Raw genomic sequence first — 20,167 nt, forward strand, 5'->3', positions numbered from 1 at the left:
AGTCTACTTGGGACTCTCTCTGCCCCTCCTCCGTTTCTCTCTCTTATAAATAAATAAATCTTTAAAAAAAATTTAAAAATAAAAGAGGAGAGGGCAACTGGCTGGCTGAGTTGGTAAAGCATGTGGACTCTTGATTTTGGGTTCATGAGCTCAAGCCCCACAGCTTGCTTAAAAATAAATATTTTTTTAAAAATAGAAAAAAAACTATAACTAGCTTTTAAAAAGAAAGAGCTTATATGGTCAATCACTATTCTTGGTGCACTTAAGAAAATAATCAGGCAAAGTTTAATGCAAACAAATTAGTTTTGTTATTAAAATGAGGGTAATTATAGAGAGAAGAAATGTTTACCCCTTCGTCTGGATTAGATTCTAATCCTGTTAACTGTCTTTGAGGTTCTGTTATAAGTTGGACTGGATCCTGAATTATTCTAGTTTCCTCAAAAATTTGGCTCTGACTCTCCAAACTAATGTTTCTAATTTTCTCCCAGCCTTCTGATTTGAAATCACCAAGAACAAAGACTGCCCTTGAATCTCCTTGGAAGGGACTCCAGGTCCTCCTCACCACCCAGATGGCAGCCAGACCTCAGGGACTTAAGCCCTGGAAACGCATCTCACTGCTGAAGAAGGCTCTACCTGACATGTGGTCCTACACAAGCACCGGAGACTCCAAATTAAATTGAACAGGAAGAGGAGGAGGGCACATCAAAGTAGAGTGCTTCCTCCCAAGGTGCCAGATCAAGAATGCATAATTTTTTTTTTTTTAATGATTTTGTTTATTTATTTGACAGAGACAGACACAGCGAGAGAGGGAACACAAGCAGGGGGAGTGGGAGAGGGAAAAGCAGGCCTCCCGAGGAGCAGGGAGCCCCATGCGGGGCTCGATCCCAGGACCCTGGGATCATGACCTGAGCCGAAGGCAGACGCTTAACCAACTGAGCCACCCAGGCGCCCCTGTTTTGTTTTAATCTTTGTGAGATTCATAGGCCACAATTTCAAGGTTTACAGTCTTTAAGCTAGTCATTCTCTTCATTCCTTTCTGATGGTTCATGTATTAAGGAAATCATTTGCATGGTGGTTAGTGGCTGCAAACATGTATTGAGACCTTTTGAGAGAATATAACACACCAGGGAGACTACTATGATTATTACAAGCAGCATAATCCCAAGGTCTGGAGTGCATTTCAGAGACACTTGGGTCCCCAAGACCCAAACCAATCAAAATCAAAATCAACAAAGTCAAAGAAAGACCCTGTTGAAGGAGTCACCTCTGTAAGCCAGGTGGCTTGCTCAGTGATCTTATGTCCGAGTTTCAACTTCCCCAGAAGTATTAATTCAGATGCAGCAGGTTGGTTTGGCCATAGTTCAGATATCTCTTTTTTTGGCTAAAATATAACCAAGGGCTATCCTATTATTAAGAACAACTTTGGACAGAGAGTCTAAGGATCTTTATTGGGCAGCTATTGTCTTAACAATGGATTTTGCAATATCTTTAAGAGTTAAGGAGAGGCCCACAGTTAGATAGACTAAGAAGCATTTATAATGATAACCACCATAGACAAAGACAAACTCTTTGGGGGCACAAATTACTTCCTGCTAAGGTGGCGTGGTTAATGGATTCATTCACAGGGATTGTTTGTATTTGCCTGTTCAAGCCAAAGGGTCAGCTAGGTTTCCTCTTAGCCTAAAATAAAAAGTTGTTCTAAATTCCACAAGTTACCCACCTTAGCAGTGGCCTGGGAGATACAGATGATGGTGTTATCTTTCCAGGCCAGTGCCAGAGTAAAGGACAGAAAAGGAGGAAGAGTTTCATGTTTAGAGTATGAAGTCTTGGGGCGCCTGGGTGGCTCAGTCGTTAAGCACCTGCCTTCAGCTCAGATCATGATCCTGGGGTCCTGGGATCAAGTCCCGTGTCATCAGGCTCCCTGCTCCACGGGGAGCCTGCTTCTCCCTCTCCCTCTGCCACTCCCCCTGCTTGTGCTCTCTGTCAAATAAATAAATAATCTAAAAAAAAAAGCAAAAACAAATCAAAAAACAAGGTGCCTATGGATACCACACAAAGGATCAATAAAATTTCATGTAAAGCTCCAAGAACCACAGGGCTGAGAGCGGTGTTAGAGCCTTATACTTTGATCACACCTCTCGGTTAAGCTGAGAGTCTGATCAAAAGGTAGAAATTGTTAAAAAGGAGACATATGGCCCCAAATGGAATCACTTATGCTACACCCCACCAAGACTTAATACGTACCCTAACTGCACCTTCACCTCTCAGAAAAGTGACCTTTAAGCAGCCAACAGAACTTCCTCGTCAGCACCAGAAGGTAATCCACTGATGGACCCCTTCCATTACCCCCTAGGAGAGCATCCTGGTCTAAAAATGCATTCTTTGCTAATAATTTCCTTTTCTCCTCTCCCTCTCTGCCTTTTAAAACCTTTCCTTCTCTGCAGCTTGAGGGAGCTCCTTTCTATCTGCTAGATGATACTGGCCGATTCATTAATTATTGAATAAAGCCAGTTTGATCTTTACATTTACCCAGATGAGTTTTTGTTCTTTAACACCCCTTCCATCTTGAGGCTCTTCTTAGGATTTGTATCATTTCTTTACATAGCACAGATGTTAAGTCCTCTGTCATACCTGTCACGCCATGTTTTCAAATAGTTCTTTTTAGTTCCCCTTGTTCAGTTTTGATAGTTTTCATTTTCAAATTTATAGTCACTATTTACTGACCTTTTCCCTCTGTAATTGTTTTACATATCATCCCTTCATAGTTGGAATAAGTAATGCTTTTATTCATATTCCTAAGTCTTTAGTAGTGGGTTGAGTAAAGTTCTTGATTTATGCTTCAACTTTCATACGAATTTCAGACTTTAACAGGCCTTTTTTTTTTTTTAAGATTTTATTTATTTGACAGAGAAAGACACAGCAAGAGAAGGAACACAAGCGGGGGGAGTGGGAGAGGGAGAAGCAGGCTTCCCGCGGAGCAGGGAGCGCGATGCGGGGCTCGATGCGGAGCTCGATCCCAGCACCCTGGGATCATGAACTGAGCCGAAGGCAGACGCTTAACCACTGAGCCACCCAGGCGCCCCTTTAACAGGCCTTAATAATCATCATAAGGATGCAACTCCCAAGCGATCCACTATGACATCTAAATCGAACTTGATGCTCAGTTTCAAGAAAAAGCTGCCAATTTCTGATACTGATGACCTTAGAAATACCAGGGCAACACTCAAGGAGCATTATATTCAAAACAACGATTCTCTCCTCCTCCCCTGTCTACAGTGTCCTGATGAGGACATAACCCAGATAAAGTCACCTTTCAATAATGCCCGAGTAACTGTGCTGTTTGTATATTAGACTTTTATTTTGTTTCCAAATCTTTAATTTCTGGTTCTACCTCTCTGCTCATGAGTATCTTTGTGTGACAAATTTTCAAAGACATTGTCTTTTTTTTTTTTTCTAAGTAAACTTGGGTCCTCAAATCAAACGAAAATGGAGTTCTTAGCAGGAAGTTGTCCAGCCCAAACCTGGACTCCAGGTGGCACTAAAAGCCTAGCTGTCCTCTCAGCACAGCCTCATGAAGGTTCTGGAGTAGATCACTTAAGAATATTAATATGTTATTCCTCACTCCACAGAATTACTACTTACAAACCACCTTTTTCTAAAATAAATACCGCTATTAATTGGTGCTAAAATACAAAGAAAAAGCATTGCACGAGATCTGTCCCTGACAACTTATGATTGGCCTGATTACGTAACCTCTTAGGGTCCGTTTCCTCCAATACAAAAGGGGAGTAGAGGGGACAGAGTCAGGGGTGGGGGAGGCAGTAATACAAAATGTAATCTGCTAAGATGGTTTTTCAAAATTCATTTTGTCCTTGCCCTACAAGACTCTGTTTGGGAACAGGAGCATTCTGAACTACACGCACTGACGCCCAAACCCCCCTATTCTGATACAGAAAAGGGGATGGGGGCGGGGAGAGAGGCAGGGGATAGGCAGACCTTTCCCCAAACCCTGACCAAATAGTGTTTGGTTTGTTACAGTTGACTGATCCCACAATCCTTGAACAAAGCGTCCCCTGGGGAGGAGCGGGGGACTATCATCTCCTGGGGCCCTGGAATTCCCGTTTCGGGGGCTCTAGGGGAGTATTTTTCACCATTTCCCCCGGGGTGTTGGGGGACCAGGCAAATGAGGAAAACGCCAGAGGAGCTGAGTGCCCACACTCCCAGCCCCGCAGTAGAATCACCCGCAGCAAAGACACCCCGCGCCGCCCCTCCCAAGCCAACAACCGTGTGCCGTGGCTTCCCAGCAAACCGCAGGGCGCCAGCAAACCCAGGCCTCAACTGTCCCTCGCATCACCTTAGCCGTAAAACGTGCCGAAGGGCGCTCGAGACTGGGCTTCGAGTTTCGACAACCAGCTCCTGCGATCAACACCCTCCCCGCGCCCCGCTAGCTGAGTTTTTATTCTACGTCGGACGTTTACTCGGGAGTTACGTGCCGGCGCGGCGGGAGCCTTTCCCCCGCGCAGCTGCGGGTCGGGGTTGCGGCGCTGCGTGCCCCGCCACCACGGCCGCCTGGCAGAGCAGCGGCCGGGGCTCCAGCTTCCCAGCTTTCCCCCCCAGCGCACCAGGCCACAAGCCAAGTCCTCTGTCCTCTTCGCGGAACGGACTTCGTTTGCGCACAAGTCCCCGCAAACAGTAAGCTCGGGGAGGACTGGACATCGGATACACCCCTCTCTTGGCCAGCCCGTCTCTTATTTAGCTTTGCATTGGGGGAGTAACAGGTCTCCCCACCGAAGGCATTCTACTGTAAGACAGAAGTCGCCTGGAGACCTAGGTGCCCTGCTCGGGGCGTGCGGGCGGCCGGGGGAAGCGGGGAGGCGCGGAGCGGCCCCTAGGTGCCCTGCTCGGCGGCTCTCCCGGCGGCTCGCGGCCCTCCCGCGTTTCCCGTCGGGGGGGCGCTTTTTGGACGTGGGGGTCGGGCCCCTCCACGGCACCAGTCCCCCAAGGCCGCGAGGCTAACCCGCGCGGTGTCTGCGCCAACACCGAGAGACTCCCGGCCCGGGGGCGCACACTACAACGCAAAGGAAACAGAAACTAGTTCCGGAGACGGGCTTTTTCCCGAGCGCTCGCCCGCGGCACTGCCCCGGCCGGGAGGGGGCGGTGCGTCGCCCCGGGGGAGGGCACAGTCGCGCGGCCCGCAGCTGGCCGCGCCCCCCAGCGGAACCCGCGCGGCGGGAGCGGGGCGCAGCGGCGCGGTGTCCGCCGAGCCGCCCCGGCCGGAGCCGCGGCCCGCACTCACCTCGCGGCGGGGCGGTCTCGGCGTCGCGCTCCGGAGAGCCTCCGGGGGCCAGCAGCGCGGCGCTCAGCACCGACGCCGCCAGCAGCAGCGCGGCCAGCGCCCGGCCCGCGCCCCGCGGCCCGGTCATGCCGCCCGCCGCCGCCTCGGCCGCCGCTCCTCTGCCGCCGCCGCCGCCGCCGTGCTCCCGGGCCCTGCGCTTCTCCGCGGCGCACGGCCGCGCGCCCGTCATCGCCTCCCTCCCGGCCGCCGTCACCGCCGCCGCCTGACTCACCCGCGGGGGCGGGGCCGCCAGCGCTGGAGGGCCGGGGGGGCGGGGGGGGGCTGCCCCGGCGTCGGGCCGGGGGACGCGGGCACGGTGAAGAGCCGGATCCGCTCCCAGCGCGCCGTGTTCTTTGTCCCGCGGGGAGCGGCCGTCTGCGGCCCACGAGCCACGGCTCCCCGGTCTCTGGCCACTGCCCTGAGCCACAGTCTGCTCAGTTCCTGGGTCCAGTCACTCACCGTACAAACGGGCGTTCGTGTCCTCTGCCCCCAGTTCTGGAAATGCCATGGTAAGCAAGACAGGCGGAGTCCCAGCCCCCAAGGCGTTCACCCTCCAGAGGGAGAGATGCGCCGCCAAAGCCACCATGGGGTACCACCACTCTGAAGCTCGTCAGTCTCTGATACAAAGTTAGAGGCACTCCTGTATACCCGGGGAAACTGTCGTACGTATGAGACACGTTCAGTAATGCTTGCAGCAGGGTGCTGGGGAATTTCAAAAACCTGTAAACACTCTAAACGTCTATCAGTGGAGAAAATGGGTAAATTGTGGCATAGTATATACAGCTGTAGAAATGATCTAGGGTTACCTGTATCAACATGGATGAGTCACAAAAACAAGGTTGAGGGCAAAATGCAAGTTGGCACAAATAACCTTTGTAATAACTGATATGTAAAGGGTAAAGCCAAGAAAAACAATACTGTATGTTGTTTAGGTATATATGCACACGTAATAAAAGTATAGAGACATACATGGAAAGATAAACACTAAATTCAAGTAATGGTTTGGAGTAGGGAGGGAACAAAATGTCATCACAGTGGACTTCAGGGGGCAATGTTTCATTGCTTAACTGGGGTGATAGGCATATGGGTGATCCCTATATATATATATATATATATATATATATATATATATATATATATATATATATACATATTTTAAGGATTTTATTTATTTGTCAGAGAGAGAGAGCACAAGCAGGGGGAGCGGTAGGCTGAGGGAGAAGGAGAAGGAGGCTCCCAGTGGATGCTTAGCCAACTGAGCCACCCAGGCGCCGGCCCCCCATATTATTTTTTTTTTAAAGATTTTATTTATTTATTTGAGAGAGAGAGAATGAGAGATAGAGAGCATGAGAGGGGAGAGGGTCAGAGGGAGAAGCAGACTCCCTGCCGAGCAGGGAGCCCGATGCGGGACTCGATCCCGGGACTCCAGGATCATGACCTGAGCCGACGGCAGTCGCTTAACCAACTGAGCCACCCAGGCGCCCCCCCCCATATTATTTTTTTTATACTTCTCTGTATGTCTGAATTACCAATTTTTTAAAGCTACAATACAGTGCTTTGTACAATGAGTGCTATGTTGGTAGAAGAACAATATGCTAAGATAGCGTTAGTCTGGGAAGACTCCCAGGAAGACTGACATTTAAAGCAAGTTTGAGGGATGTTAACCAGGACAAAGGAGGAAGTGTTCCCAACAGAAAGAACACCCTTTGCACAGGCTCAGAGAAAGCAGGGCCCAGTGCAGGAACCCAGTGTGACTGAAGCAGAATTCTGTGACAGAGCTAGTCAACAGAATTGAGTTTGGGTGGGCACCTAGGTGGCTCAGTTGTTAAGCGTCTGCCTTCAGCTCAGGTCAGGATCCCAGGGTCCTGGGATCGAGCCCCACATCAGGCTCCCTGCTCAGCGGGGAGCCTGCTTCTCCCTCTGCCCCTTCCCCTTCCCCTTCCCCTGGTTGTTCTCTCTCTTTCTCTCTCTCTTGCAAAAGTAAATAAATAAAATCTAAAAAAAAAAAAAAAAAGAGTTTGGGCTTCTTCCTAAGGACCCTAGCAAGCTGTTGATGAGCTTTAAGGTGGAGAATAACTTTCAGGAAAATAATGGTCATGGACTGTCTCACAAGGTCAGTCACATTATTTTTCTCAGAGAAAACATGCCTCTATGCCTGAATGTCAGAAAAAAAAATCAGTTACTCCCTCTTTCTTCTTTGCCCCACTGTTCAGAATCTCAAGACTCAAGGGACAGTGCTTTCTAAGCCGTCTGGCAAGACCTTTGCCAACAAGTTGTCTACTGTCCAGCCGCTGCTTATGGTCCCCACAGAACCAGAATGGGCCACAGGGGCCACTGGATATATGTATCCTTCTCTCTCCTCGCCTTGTGGACAGCTTTTTCAGCTTTGTCCCAATCCTCCATGGCCAGGAGAGTCTGGAGTTGCTGTCTTAGAGCAGCACTTGGCTGTCTAACTGGAGCACCCTTCCACCAGATACCTCATGGCTCCCTCCCTCACTTTATTCGGGTCTCAGCTCAACTGTTAGCTTTTCAAGGAGGCCTTCCCTATTACCTTTATCTAAAGCTAAAACTTCCTCTATCCCTGTATCTCATTGTATCTGCTTTGTTTTCTTTGTTGTACTCATCTCTACCTGACATTATAATGTATATTTGTTTATCTGTTTCTCTTGCACTAGAATGAAGTCAAGAAGTTTGTCCTGAAGGCAAGATCTTCTCTGTTAGGCTATGATGCACTAATGAAAAACCCCTAAATCTCTTGGCTTATCTCAACAGAAGTTCATTTCTTGCTCACATTTATGCCCAGTGCTTCATTCCAACAGGAGCTTCTACCAGTCCTGCAAGCAGTGGAAACATAATGTACCAGATCCCACACTGGCTCTTAAAAATCCTTCCCTGTGACTTGCATTCACATTTTACTGTCCAAAGCAAGTCATATGGCCACAGACAATGAACATGTGCAGGAAAAAAAAAAAACAAAAAACAACCCACAGGAGGAAATTCAATACCTATCCAACTCTCAGCAAACTAGGAATAGAAGGGAATTTCTTCAATCTGATAAAGGGCATCTATGAAAAACAGCACTAACATGACACTTGGAGGACTGAATGCCTTCCTCCTATGGTCAGGAACAAGGCAAGATTGTCTGCCCTTACCATTTCTACTCAACATTGTCCTGGAGGTCTTAATCACTGCAAGAAGGCAAGAAAATGAAATTAAAAGCTTACACATTGTATTTATTCAGAGATGGCATGATTGTATATGTGGAAAATCTTAAGGAATCTACAAAAAAAAAAAAAGCACTACTAGAAATCCTAAGTGAATTCAGCAAGGTCACAGAACTCAAAGTCAATATACAAAACTCTATTTTTATATTCCAGACATAAACAATTGGAACTTGACATTTTTAAGTAGCATTTACAATAGAGTTTTTTAAATGAATACATAGCAGTAAATTTAATAAAACTTAAGACTTGAACATAGAAAACTATAAAACACTGATGAGGAAAGTTAAAGAAGACCTAACTAGTTGGAGAGAAATACCATCTTCATACATTAAAAGAATCATTGCTGTTAGGATGCCAATTCTCTCCAAATCAATCAGTCCCAATCAAAATTCCAGCAGGTTGTTTTCATTTTTTTTTGTTTTTGCATGTGTGAAGAAACTGACAAATGATTCCAAAATGTATATGGAAATGCAAAGGGCCTAGAATAGCCAGAATTATTCTGAAAAAGAACAAACTTGCAGGAATTGAATGAACTTCTGTTGAGATAAGCCATTTTCTGATTTCAAGATTTATTATAAAGCTATAGTAATCAAGATAGTGTGCTTTTTTGGGGGGGATGCCTGGGTGGCTCAGCTGGTTAAGCGTCTGCCTTGGGCTCAGGTCATGATCCCAGGGTCCTGGGATCAGGCCCCGCATCGGGCTCCCTGCTCCGCGGGAAGCCTGCTTCTCCCTCTCCCACTCCCCCTGCTTGTGTTCCCTCTCTCGCTGTGTCTCTCTGTCAAATAAGTAAAATCTTTTAAAAATAAAAATAAATAAAATAAATAAAAATTTAAAAAAATAAAAAAGATAGTGTGTTTTTGGTGTAAGGATAATACAGATCAGTGGAATGGGATAGAGAGCCTAGAAATAAACACACAACTGGCTTTTCACCAGGTGCCAAAGGAATTTAATAGGGGAAAGGATATTCTTTTCAACAAATGATGCTACAGTTAAATGATTCACCCTGACCCTTACCTCATACCACATACCAAAACAAAACAAACCCCCACAAAACAAACAAACAAATAGATTAAAGACCTAAACATACATGCTGAAACTATAAAACTTCTGGAAGAAAATATAGAGAAAATATTTATGACCATGGATTAGGCAAAGATTTCTTTTTCTTTTCTTTTTAATCCCCTCTGTATAGTGTTTATTAAAAGAAGAACCAGTTAGATATTGGGTGAAAGATTTCTTAAATAGTACATAAACCATTTTTAAAAAATTAAAGACCCTAAAAAACACACAAAAACTAAAGACACTGTCAAGAAAAAGAAAAGGAGGGGCGCCTGGATGGCTCAGTCAGTTAAGCATCTGCCTTCAACTCCGGTCATGATCTCACGATCCTCCGATCAAGCCCAGCATCAGGCCACAGGTCCGGCTCCCTGCTCAGCAGGCAGTCTGCTTCTCCCTTTGCCCCTCTCCCCCACTCCTGATTTCTCTCTCAAGTAAATAAATAAAATCTTAAAATCTTTTAAAAAAAGGTATATACTATATTGTATGGTTCCATTTATATGAAACTCTGGAAAATAAATTCTAATCTTTCTAGGAAAAAAGCAGAGTTCTATCCTGGAGCCAGCAGAGGGGGAAGGGCTGAACATGATGGGACACATAGGAAATTCCAGGAGATAGAAATGTTTTGTGTTTCATCTGTAGGGGTGGTGACATGAGTACATAAATGTATCAAAACTCATTGAGGTGTGCCTGGGTGGCTCAGTCGGTTATTTGTCTGCCTTTGGCTCAGGTCATGATCCCAGGGTCCTGGGATTGAGCCCCCCGTTGGGCTCCCTGCTCCACAGGGAGCCTGCTTCTCCCTTTCCCTCTGCCTGCTCCTCCCCCTGCTTGTGCTCTCTCTCTCTGTCAAATAAATAAATAAAATCTTTATTTAAAAAAAAGTCACTTTTCGGGCACCTGGGTGGCTCAGATGGTTAAGCGTCTGCCTTCGGCTCAGGTCATGATCCCAGGGTCCTGGGATCAAGTCCCACATCAGGCTCCCTGCTCCTCGGGAGCCTGCTTCTCCCTCTGCCTCTCTCTCTCTCTCTGTCTCTCATGAATAAATAAATAAAATCTTTAAAAAAAAAAAAAAGAAGTCACTTTTCAAGAAAATAAAAAGACAACCAATTAAATGTGAGAAAATATTTGCAAATAATATATCTGATAAGGTACTTGTATACAAAATATATGAAGAACTACAACTCAACAACAAGAACAACAAAACAACCTGAGTTTAAAATGGGCAAAGAAAAAAATGAGGGAAAGGGTCTGAAGAGATATTTCTTTGAGAAAGATACACAAATAGCCAGTGAGCACAGGAAAAATAATGCTCAATATCATTAGTCATCAGGAAAATGCAAATCAAAGCTACAATGAGCCCTGTTCATAGATTGGAAGGCAATATTATTAAGATGTCAATGCTACCCAAAGTCATCTACAGATTCAACACAATATCTATCAAAATCCCAATGGCATTTTTTGCAGAAATAGTAAAGGCCATCAAAAATTTAGGTGGAATCATAAGGGACACCAAAGAGCCAAAATAATATTGAAAAAAAGAACAAAGCTGGCGGTTCCACATTTCTGGATGTCAAAACTACAAAGCTATGGTAATCAAAACAGTGTGGTACTGGCAGAAAGAAAGATATAGACCAATGAAATGGAATAGAAATCCCAAAATCAACTTACATATTTGGTCAAATAATTTTCAACATGGGAAAGAGCAACGTTTTCAACAAATGATGTTGGGGAAATTGGATATCTACATGCAAAAAGCCTAGAAATTGGACCCTGTCTTACACTGTCTACAAAATTAACTCAAAATGGATCCAAGACCTAAATGTAAGAGCTAAAACTATAAAATTCTTAGAAGAAAATATAGGGGAATAGCTTCATGACATTAAATTTAGCAGTGAATTCTTAGGGATGACACCAAGAGCAAAGACAACAAAAGAAAAGATAAATTGGTCTTCACCAAAATTAAAACTTGTGCATCAGGGGACATGATCAGTAGTGAAAAGGCAACCATGGAATGGGAGAAAATATTTGCAAATCATATATCTGATAAGGGATTAATATCCAGTGTATATAAAGAACTCCTACAACTCAACAACAACAAAACAAGCAATCCAATTTTAAAATGGGCTAAGAACTTGGATAGGCATTTCTCCAAAGAAGACATACAAATAGCCAATAAATACATGAAAAGATGTTCAACATTACTAATCATTAGGGAAATGCAAATGAAAACCACAAGATACCACTTCATATGCATTATGATGGCTAATAAAACAAACAACAACAACAACAATAAGCCCAGGAAATAACAAGTATTGACAAAGATGTGGAGAAATTGGAATCCTTGTGTATACTGCTTGCAGGAATGTAAGATGGAGTAGCTCTATGGAATATAGTATGGCAGTTCCTAAAAAACTAAACCTAGAATTACCATATGATCCAGAATTCCACTTTTGGGTAAATACCCAAAAGAAATAAAAGCAGGGACTCAAAACAAATATCTGTACACTCATGTTTATAATTGCATTATGTTGGTGCAGGGACTCATGGAGGTGGAGAGGGAGTTGATGAGTTAGTGTTTGTTGAGTACAGAGTTTCAGTTGAGGAAGATGAAAGCAGGTTCTGAAGATGGATGGTGGTGAGGGCTGAACAACAATGTGAATATATTTAATTCTACAAAACTATATATTTAAAAATGGCTAAAATGATAATTTTTTTGTACATTTTACTATAAAAAGGGAGGGGTAAACCATCCTAGAAGAAAGCTATTTCTATTTTACATAGAAGAATTGAAGATCTGGGAGTGCCTGGGTGGCTCAGTCAGTTAAGCAACTGCCTTTGGCTCAGGTCATGATCCCAGGGTCCTGGGACTGAGTCCCACATCCAGCTCCTTGCTCAGCAGAGAGCCTGCTTCTCCCCCTACCCCCCACTCATGCTCTCTCTCTTTCTCTCTCCCTCTCTAAAGTAAATAAAATCTTAAGAAAAAAAAAAAGAAATGAAGATCTGTGAGATAATTTTCACAGTTAAGGACATTCAAATTGCAAGTTTGAGAGACCACCTCTAAAAATATATTAAATTAAACCCACCCCAAAGAAAGACCACAATAAGATGCCCATGTCATACCCATTAGGGATGGCTATAATCAAAAAGTCAGCTAATGTAGAGAACTCTGAACTCCCACATGTTGCTGAAGGGAATGTAAAGTGGTGTAGCTTCTTTGCAAAATAGTCTGTTTAATGGCAGTTCCTCAGATGATTAAACAGAGAATTACTATATGACCCAGTAATTCCACTCCTGGATGTATAGCAAGAGAAATAAAAACAAAAAATTTGAATGCAAATACTTTACCAGCATTATTCATAACAGGCCAAAATGGAAACAACCCTATCTATCAATGGTTTAAGGATAAACAATATGTGGTCTATCCATGCAATAGAATATTACTTGACCATAGAAAAGAATGAAATAATGATACATGCCACAATTTGGATAAACCTTGAAAACATGCTGAGTGAAAAAAGCCAGGCACAAAACTCCACATAGTGTATGAGTCCAATCATATGAAGTCTAGAATAAAGGAACTCATAGACATGGAAAATAGATTAGTGGTCACTTAAGGGTAGAGGTTGGGAGGAATGGGAGGATAGGGGATTATAGCTAACGGGTGTAGGGTTTCTTTTTGAGGTGAGGAAAATGTTCTGATTCTTTTTCAGCTTTATTGAGGTAAACTGACAAATAATTGAAAATAAAAGTGTATATGTTTAAAGTGCACAACATGATGATTGGACATATGTATACTTTGTGAAGTGATATCATAATCAGGTTAATTAATATATCCATCACCTCACATGGGTACTTTTTTTCCCCCCCTTTGTAGTGACAACATTTAAGGTCTACTCTCTTATAAAGCTTCAAGTATGGGGCGCCTGGGTGGCTCAGTCGGTTAAGCATCTGCCTTCAGCTCAGGTCGTGATCCCAGGGTCCTGGGACTGAGTCCCACATCGGGCTCGAATCTGCTTCTCCCTCTACCCCTTCCCCTTGCTTGTGATCTCTCAAATAAATAAATAAAATCTTAAAAAAAAAAAAAGCTTCAAGTACAGTATAGTCACCATGCCTTATATCACATCCCCAGGGCTTATTCATCTTGTAACTGAGGCTTGTACCCTTTGACCAGCATCTCCCCATCTCCTCCCCCCAACCCCCCCAGCTCTTGGTAATCACTACTCTACTCTCTGTGAATTTGATTTCTTTAAAATCAATATTCCACATACAAGTGAGATCATGCAGTATTTGTCTTTCACTGCTGGCTAATTTCACTTGGCATAATGTCCTCTAGATTCATCCCTGTTGTTGCTGTTGTAGGATTTCCTTCTTTCTCATGGTTGAAAATGTTACATTATATGTAATATATATGTTACATGTAGTTTGTTATGGTTACAGTTATAGTTATATATAGTTATTAATGGTTATACACACACACACACACACACACACACAATCTTCTTTATCCATTAATCTGTCCATGGATGGACAGCTAGATTGTTTCCATATCTTGGCTATCATGAATAACATTGCAATAAACAGGGGAGTACAAATATCTCTTTTGAGATACTGTTCTTGTTTCCTTCAGCTATATACCCAGAAGTGGGCTCCCTGGGTCATACAGTATTTCTGTTTTGAAAAAAATTTTTTGAGAGATAGAGTGCAAGCAGGGGTGGGGGGCAGAGAGAATCTTAAGCAGGCTCTATGCTCAGCGCAGAGACCAATGCAGGGCTCAATCTCACGACCCTGAGATCTGCACCTGAGCAGAAATCAAAAGAGTCTGACACTTAACCTACTGAGCCACCCAGGCGCCCCTCTATTTTTAATTTTCTGAAGAGCCCCCACACTGTTTTCCATAGTGGCTTCACCAATTTACATTCCCACCAACAGTGCACAAGAGTTCTCTTTTCTCCACATCCTCACCAACACATTTTATCTATTTCTATTGTCTGTTTTATAAAAACCATCCTAACAGTATGAAGTGATATCTCACTGTGGTTTTGATTTGCATTTCCCTGATGATGAGTGATGTTGAGCACCTTTTTATGTATCTCTTGGTCATTTGTAGATCTTCTTTGGAGAAATGTCTTTCAAGTCCTTTGCCCATTTAAAAATCTGATTATTTGATTTTTTTATTTATGTATTTTGGATATTAACGCTTTATCAAATACATGGTTTGCAAATATTTTTGTCCATTCTGTAGGTTGCCTTTACATCTTCTCAATGGTTTCCTTTGCTGTGCAGAAACTTTTCAGTTTGTTGTAGTTCCACTTGTTTGTTTTTGCTTTTGCTGCCTGGGCTTTTGACATCATATTAAAAAAATCACTGCCAAGACCAATGTCAAGGAGCTTTTCCCCTGTTTTCTCCTAGGAGTCTTATGATTTCAAGTCTTACATTTAAGTCTTAAATTCATGCTGAGTTCATTTTCATGAGTGATGTAAGACAGGGGGCCATTTCCATTCTTCTGCATGTGCTGGTCCAGTCTTCCCAACACCATTTATTGAAGAGACTCTCCTTTCCCCACTGTGTGTTCTTGGTGCCCTTGTCAAAGCTTAGTTGACCATATATGCCTTGGTTTATATCTGGGCTCTCTATTCTGCTCCACTGGTCTGTATGTCTGTTTTTATGCCTGTTCTGTACTGTTTTATACAAGTTTTACAACATAGTTCGAAATCAGGAATTGTGATGCCTCCACCTTTATTTCTCAAGATTGCTTTAGCTATTTGGGGTCCTTTGTGATCCCATACAAATTTCAGGATTTTTTCTATTTCTCTGAAGACTGCCATTGGAATTTTTATAAGAATTGCATTGAATCTGCGGATCACTTTGGACATTTTAACAATATTAATTCTTTTACCCCATGAACACAGGGTATCTTTCATCCACTCATGTCCTCAATTTCTTTCATCAGTGTCTCATTATTTTCAGTGTACAGGCCTTTCACCTCCTTGGTTAAATTTATTTAAGTATCTCATTGGTTTTGATGCTATCGTAAATGGATTGTTTTCTTAATTTTCCCTTCTGAGTTTGTTAGTGTATAGAAATGCAACTGAGAGTAACGGAAGCATCAACTCTGTGAAGGATAGTTGCTGGTGTCTTGGTCTTCCTGGCATCTTTACTGCCCTCTGGTGAGGCTACTGTGGTTTCTGCAATGAGCTCCCATAAAGAGAACATAGTCTGTTCCAGGCCTCAGGCACCAGGACATGCTTAGCTTCAAAAACGACAAGTTGGATAAGAGTGTCCAGACCAAGAAAATTAAGGCAAACCTTCACAATGGAGTATGTCAGCACTGTAAAGAAGTTCTTGAATGATGTGCAAAACACAGCAAATACAAACCATTTTCAAAGCCTTAAAAATGTGTTAAATGTTTACAAAATGAAGTATTCTTATAACGTGCAGACCATGTGTCTGTGAATGTGAAGTTCGCGCAAAATGTGTAAAAAAAGAAGATACCATTATTCTGTTTAATAAAGAAACAGAAAAGGGGCATCTGGCTGGCTCAGTTGGCAGAGCATGCGACTCGATCTCAGGTTCATGTGTTCAAGGCCTATGTTGGGTGTAGAGCTTACAAAAAAGAAAGAGAAAGAGAGAGAGAAAGAAAAAGACAAAACATATTGAAAATAATCTAAATTCCAACCATAGAAGAAACTGCAGAAGAAATGAAGATGATTTACATTTTGAAATGGAGCTATACAGACACAGATGACAATAAACTGATTAATATAACTATATTAAAATTTGAAAAATGAAATTCTGACCAACTTTTGATTTTAAGGGTTTTACAAAAAACAAAAACAGCAAAAAAACACAACACAACACTGCTAAACCCTAATGAGGAAATTGGAATAGCCTATAGAAAATAGGCAAAATTTATACATGGACAGTATAACTTGTGTATGATATTTGAATAATTATAAAACTTTCATCCAGAGTTTACTTATAATAAAGTTCAAAGTAGCATATGTTAGAATGAAATGAACATTGAATGCCAAAACGAATATGAAGCATTGTATTGTAGTTCGTGGGAATTATTTAGAAGAATAGACTACCTAACAGCAAACTAAGACAGAAAAGCAAAATGGAAAATGTGGGTGTACTTGCAAGAAGGGGTCCTGTTGACTCGGGGGTTTTGGGTGCAGAGCCAGAAATTTCAGTGGGAGGTAAACCTCTTACTTGGGATACAGTTTCTCTAGACAGAAATCTTCCAGTCCCCTAACTGGTGTCACAGTAATACACCTGGCTGTGAGCATGGCAGGGGAGGAGTTTGTGGAGTGGAGTGGAAAATGCCAGTGAGGGGTCTTACCATCCTTTCTGTAGAGTCTCAGGCAGTCCCTCCATTTTCATGATCGAATCTTAGATATGTTACATCTGGGGTTCCCATTTAGCTCTTTAGTGTGCTTTTCCCCTAGAAATTGTCTTTTCTTCCCATGAAGCATAGAGAGGTGGTATCCTGTCTATACGTCAGGTTTGTGAAGGCAGTCTGGAGTCTAACTCTTCTGTATAGGAACTTTCAACCAATTCCTGTGGCTTTCAGCCCACTCCTTACTCTCACCTTCCAAGGAAGTTGGCCTCTCCAATTTTAGAGCCTTTCCAGAATTCTGAGGCACAAATGGTCTTGCTTCATGTTTGGCCTTATGTGGCTTATACCTGTTTATTTCTTTACTATCATTCTGACTTGGTTTCAGAAGGAAGCAGAGATAAATGTGTGTGATCCATCTATAGTTAAACACATGATAAACATGATAAAAACCAACGGTCTCCTTTTTTTTTTTTTTAAGATTTTATTTTTAAGTAATCTCAACACCTGACATGGAGCTCAAACTCACAACCCCAAGATCAAGAGTTGCATGCTCTAACAACTGAGCCAGCCAGGCACCTCCCCCAATGGTCTGCTTTTATTTATTTTTTTAAGATTTTATTTAGGGCGCCTGGGTGGCTCACTCAGTTAAGCCTCTGCCTTCGGCTCAGGTCATGATCCCAGGGTTCTGGGATTGAGCCCTCGTCAGGCTCCCTGCTTAGTGGGGAGCCTGCTTCTCCCTCTGCTCTTCACTCAGGCTCTCTCTCCCTATCTCTGTCTCTGTCTCTCTCTCTCAAGTAGATGGATAAAATCTTTAAAAAAAATACAGGATTTTGTTTATTTATTTGAGACAGAGAGAAAGGCAGAGCGCAAGCGGGGTTAGGGAGAGGGACAAGCAGACTCTGTGCTGAGCATGGAGCCCAACATAGGGCTCAGTCTCACAACCCTGAGATCATGACCTGAGCCAAAATCAAGAGTCAGATGCTTAACGAAATGAGCCACCCAGGCGCCCCTTAAATTAAGAGAGAACATAGCTGTGCCTACCCCCCTGGAAATTTTAAATGATAATCTGCAAGAAAAAATCAATTTACTTGGTTTTACAGGAATATACCATTATTTAATGTGAACTATACACACATACTATATGCCTGTGTTTTATGATCCATGTAATATATGGTCACTTTACATAATTGAACTATATTAACTAGTAGTGATGGAGTGAATCCTGACATAATTATGCAAATACTAGTCCTTAAATAATCCAAATAGTCCTGGGGAAAAAATTATGAAATCCCTATTGGAGGGACATGGTGAGAGCCTTATAAAAGCCTAAGCTGCGGGCGCCTGGGTGACTCAGTCGGTTAAGCGACTGCCTTCGGCTCAGGTCATGATCCTGGAGTCCCGGGATCAAGTCCCGCATCGGGCTCCCTGTTCGGCAGGGAGTCTGCTTCTCCCTCTGACCCTCCCCCCCTCATGTGCTCTCTCTTTTTCATTCTCTCTCTCTCAAATAAATAAATAAAATCTTTTAAAAAAAAAAAGCCTAAGCTGCCTAATCTGAAAACAAAATAAGTAAAAATTAACCCTCAAAAATTTACTCATAAGAAAATTCTAGCACCTGGAACAGTTTGAATTGATTTTTGACAATTTATGACTTCCTTCCGTTTCTAAGAACCCATTTAAAAGATTAATAACAATTGTCAGGCTAAAGAAAAAAAAAAGAACACAGTCTAGCATAGGCTATAGTTTACATATTACACATATAGTTTACCCTTTATTTTTTTTTTTAAGATTTTTTATTTATTTGACAGAGAGAGAGACAGCCAGAGAGGGAACACAGCAGGGGGAGCAGGAGAGGGAGAAGCAGACTCCCCACTGAGCAGGGAGCCCGATGCAGGGCTCGATCCCAGGACCCTGGGATCATGACCTGAGCCAAAGGCAGACACTTAACGACTGAGCCACCCAGGTGCCCCAGTTTTTTACCCTTTAAGGAAAAAAATAAACCCAAGGTGAAGGGGGTACTCTGTGAGCTTCAGATTTGAGGTCCAGAGTTCCTGTCCTCTTTAGCTATCTGCCTATTTCCAAATTTCTGAATATAACCTTTGGCAATGATCCTGCTGCCTTTAGCCACCCTGTGGCTACAAGAACTTCTGGTCGTCAGAACTGCCTTTAGGGAGGAAAAAAAAAAAAAAAAGAACTGCCCTTAGAAACTTCGAGGGTCAGAGGTGATCCTGGAGCCCAAGAACACTCTAAAGGGCTCTCCACAGTCACAAACTAGTCCTGTCCATATATTATACAACAACAACAACAAAACTCCAGAAAAACTGTGCTCTTTTCATAGGCACTAGGTCCTTTGCAGAGGTAAAAATACAGTACTGTGCCTTATCCATGTGAAATACTCCATAACCAATCACTTGGAATTGGGAGTGAATGAATCAGATTTTCTTTCCAGAGGATTTAATTCCAGGTAGTAAAACTCTGATTCGTGCTTAAGGTATAAATAAAACACTACACTTGGATGCAGTGCTCTTGCTGACTTCCTTTCTCAGAGTTCCGATCCCAAACTGCATTGTCGAGCTCCAAAGAATCTGTTATTTCCTTCACTTTGTTTATCCTCACAAAACATTACAAAGGGGTAGGAAAGCATGATTCCACATTTTAAATTACCCTTAAATGATCAAAACTCAGGTGAGAATAGTGATTACTGAAATTGAGTGATGTTTATCACTCGGCATCAGGGAAATACAAATCAAAACCTCAATGAGATACCACCTCACACCAGTCAGAATGGCTAAAATTAACAAGTCAGCAAACAACAGATGTTGGCAGGGATGCGAAAGGAGAACCCTCCTAAACTGTTGGTGGGAATGCAAGCTGGTGCAGCCACTCTGGAAAACAGTATGGAAGTTCCTCAAAAAGTTGAAAATAGAGCTACCCTATGACCCAGCAATGGCACTACTGGGTATTTACCCAAAAGATATAAATGTAGTGATCCAAAGGGGCACGTGCACTCCAATGTTTATAGCAGCAATGTCCACAATTGCCAAACCATGGAAAGATCCTGGATGTCCATCAACAGATGAATGGATAAAGAAGATGAGGTGTATATATACAACGGAATATTACGTAGCCATCAAAAAAAAAGAAATCTTGCCATTTGCAATGACATGGATGGAACTAGAGGGTATTATGCTAAGTGAAATAAGTCAATCAGAGAAA

At 42.9% G+C, this 20,167-nt stretch overlaps 1 protein-coding gene and 1 pseudogene across 2 annotated transcripts in view; one reads left to right on the top strand and one right to left on the bottom strand.

The window, feature by feature from the left end:
- Positions 1 to 5,936, bottom strand: part of HGSNAT (heparan-alpha-glucosaminide N-acetyltransferase) — a 42,462-nt gene extending 36,526 nt beyond the window's left edge. The window contains exon 1 of one of the 2 annotated variants that reach the window (XM_027599036.1): positions 5,795 to 5,936. In XM_027599036.1, the coding sequence (XP_027454837.1) occupies positions 5,795 to 5,921 (127 nt within the window). In that variant the 5' untranslated portion in view covers positions 5,922 to 5,936. Of the gene's footprint in view, positions 1 to 5,296; positions 5,526 to 5,794 lie in introns of those variants that run through there. The other variant, XM_027599035.1, reaches the window with a different exon arrangement.
- A 9,869-nt stretch (positions 5,937 to 15,805) lies between these two features.
- LOC113925674 lies at positions 15,806 to 16,007 on the top strand (annotated as a pseudogene).
- The last annotated feature ends 4,160 nt before the right edge of the window (positions 16,008 to 20,167 follow it).

Source organism: Zalophus californianus, chromosome 2 (assembly GCF_009762305.2).
Source record: "Zalophus californianus isolate mZalCal1 chromosome 2, mZalCal1.pri.v2, whole genome shotgun sequence".
NCBI classification, from domain to species: domain Eukaryota; kingdom Metazoa; phylum Chordata; class Mammalia; order Carnivora; family Otariidae; genus Zalophus; species Zalophus californianus.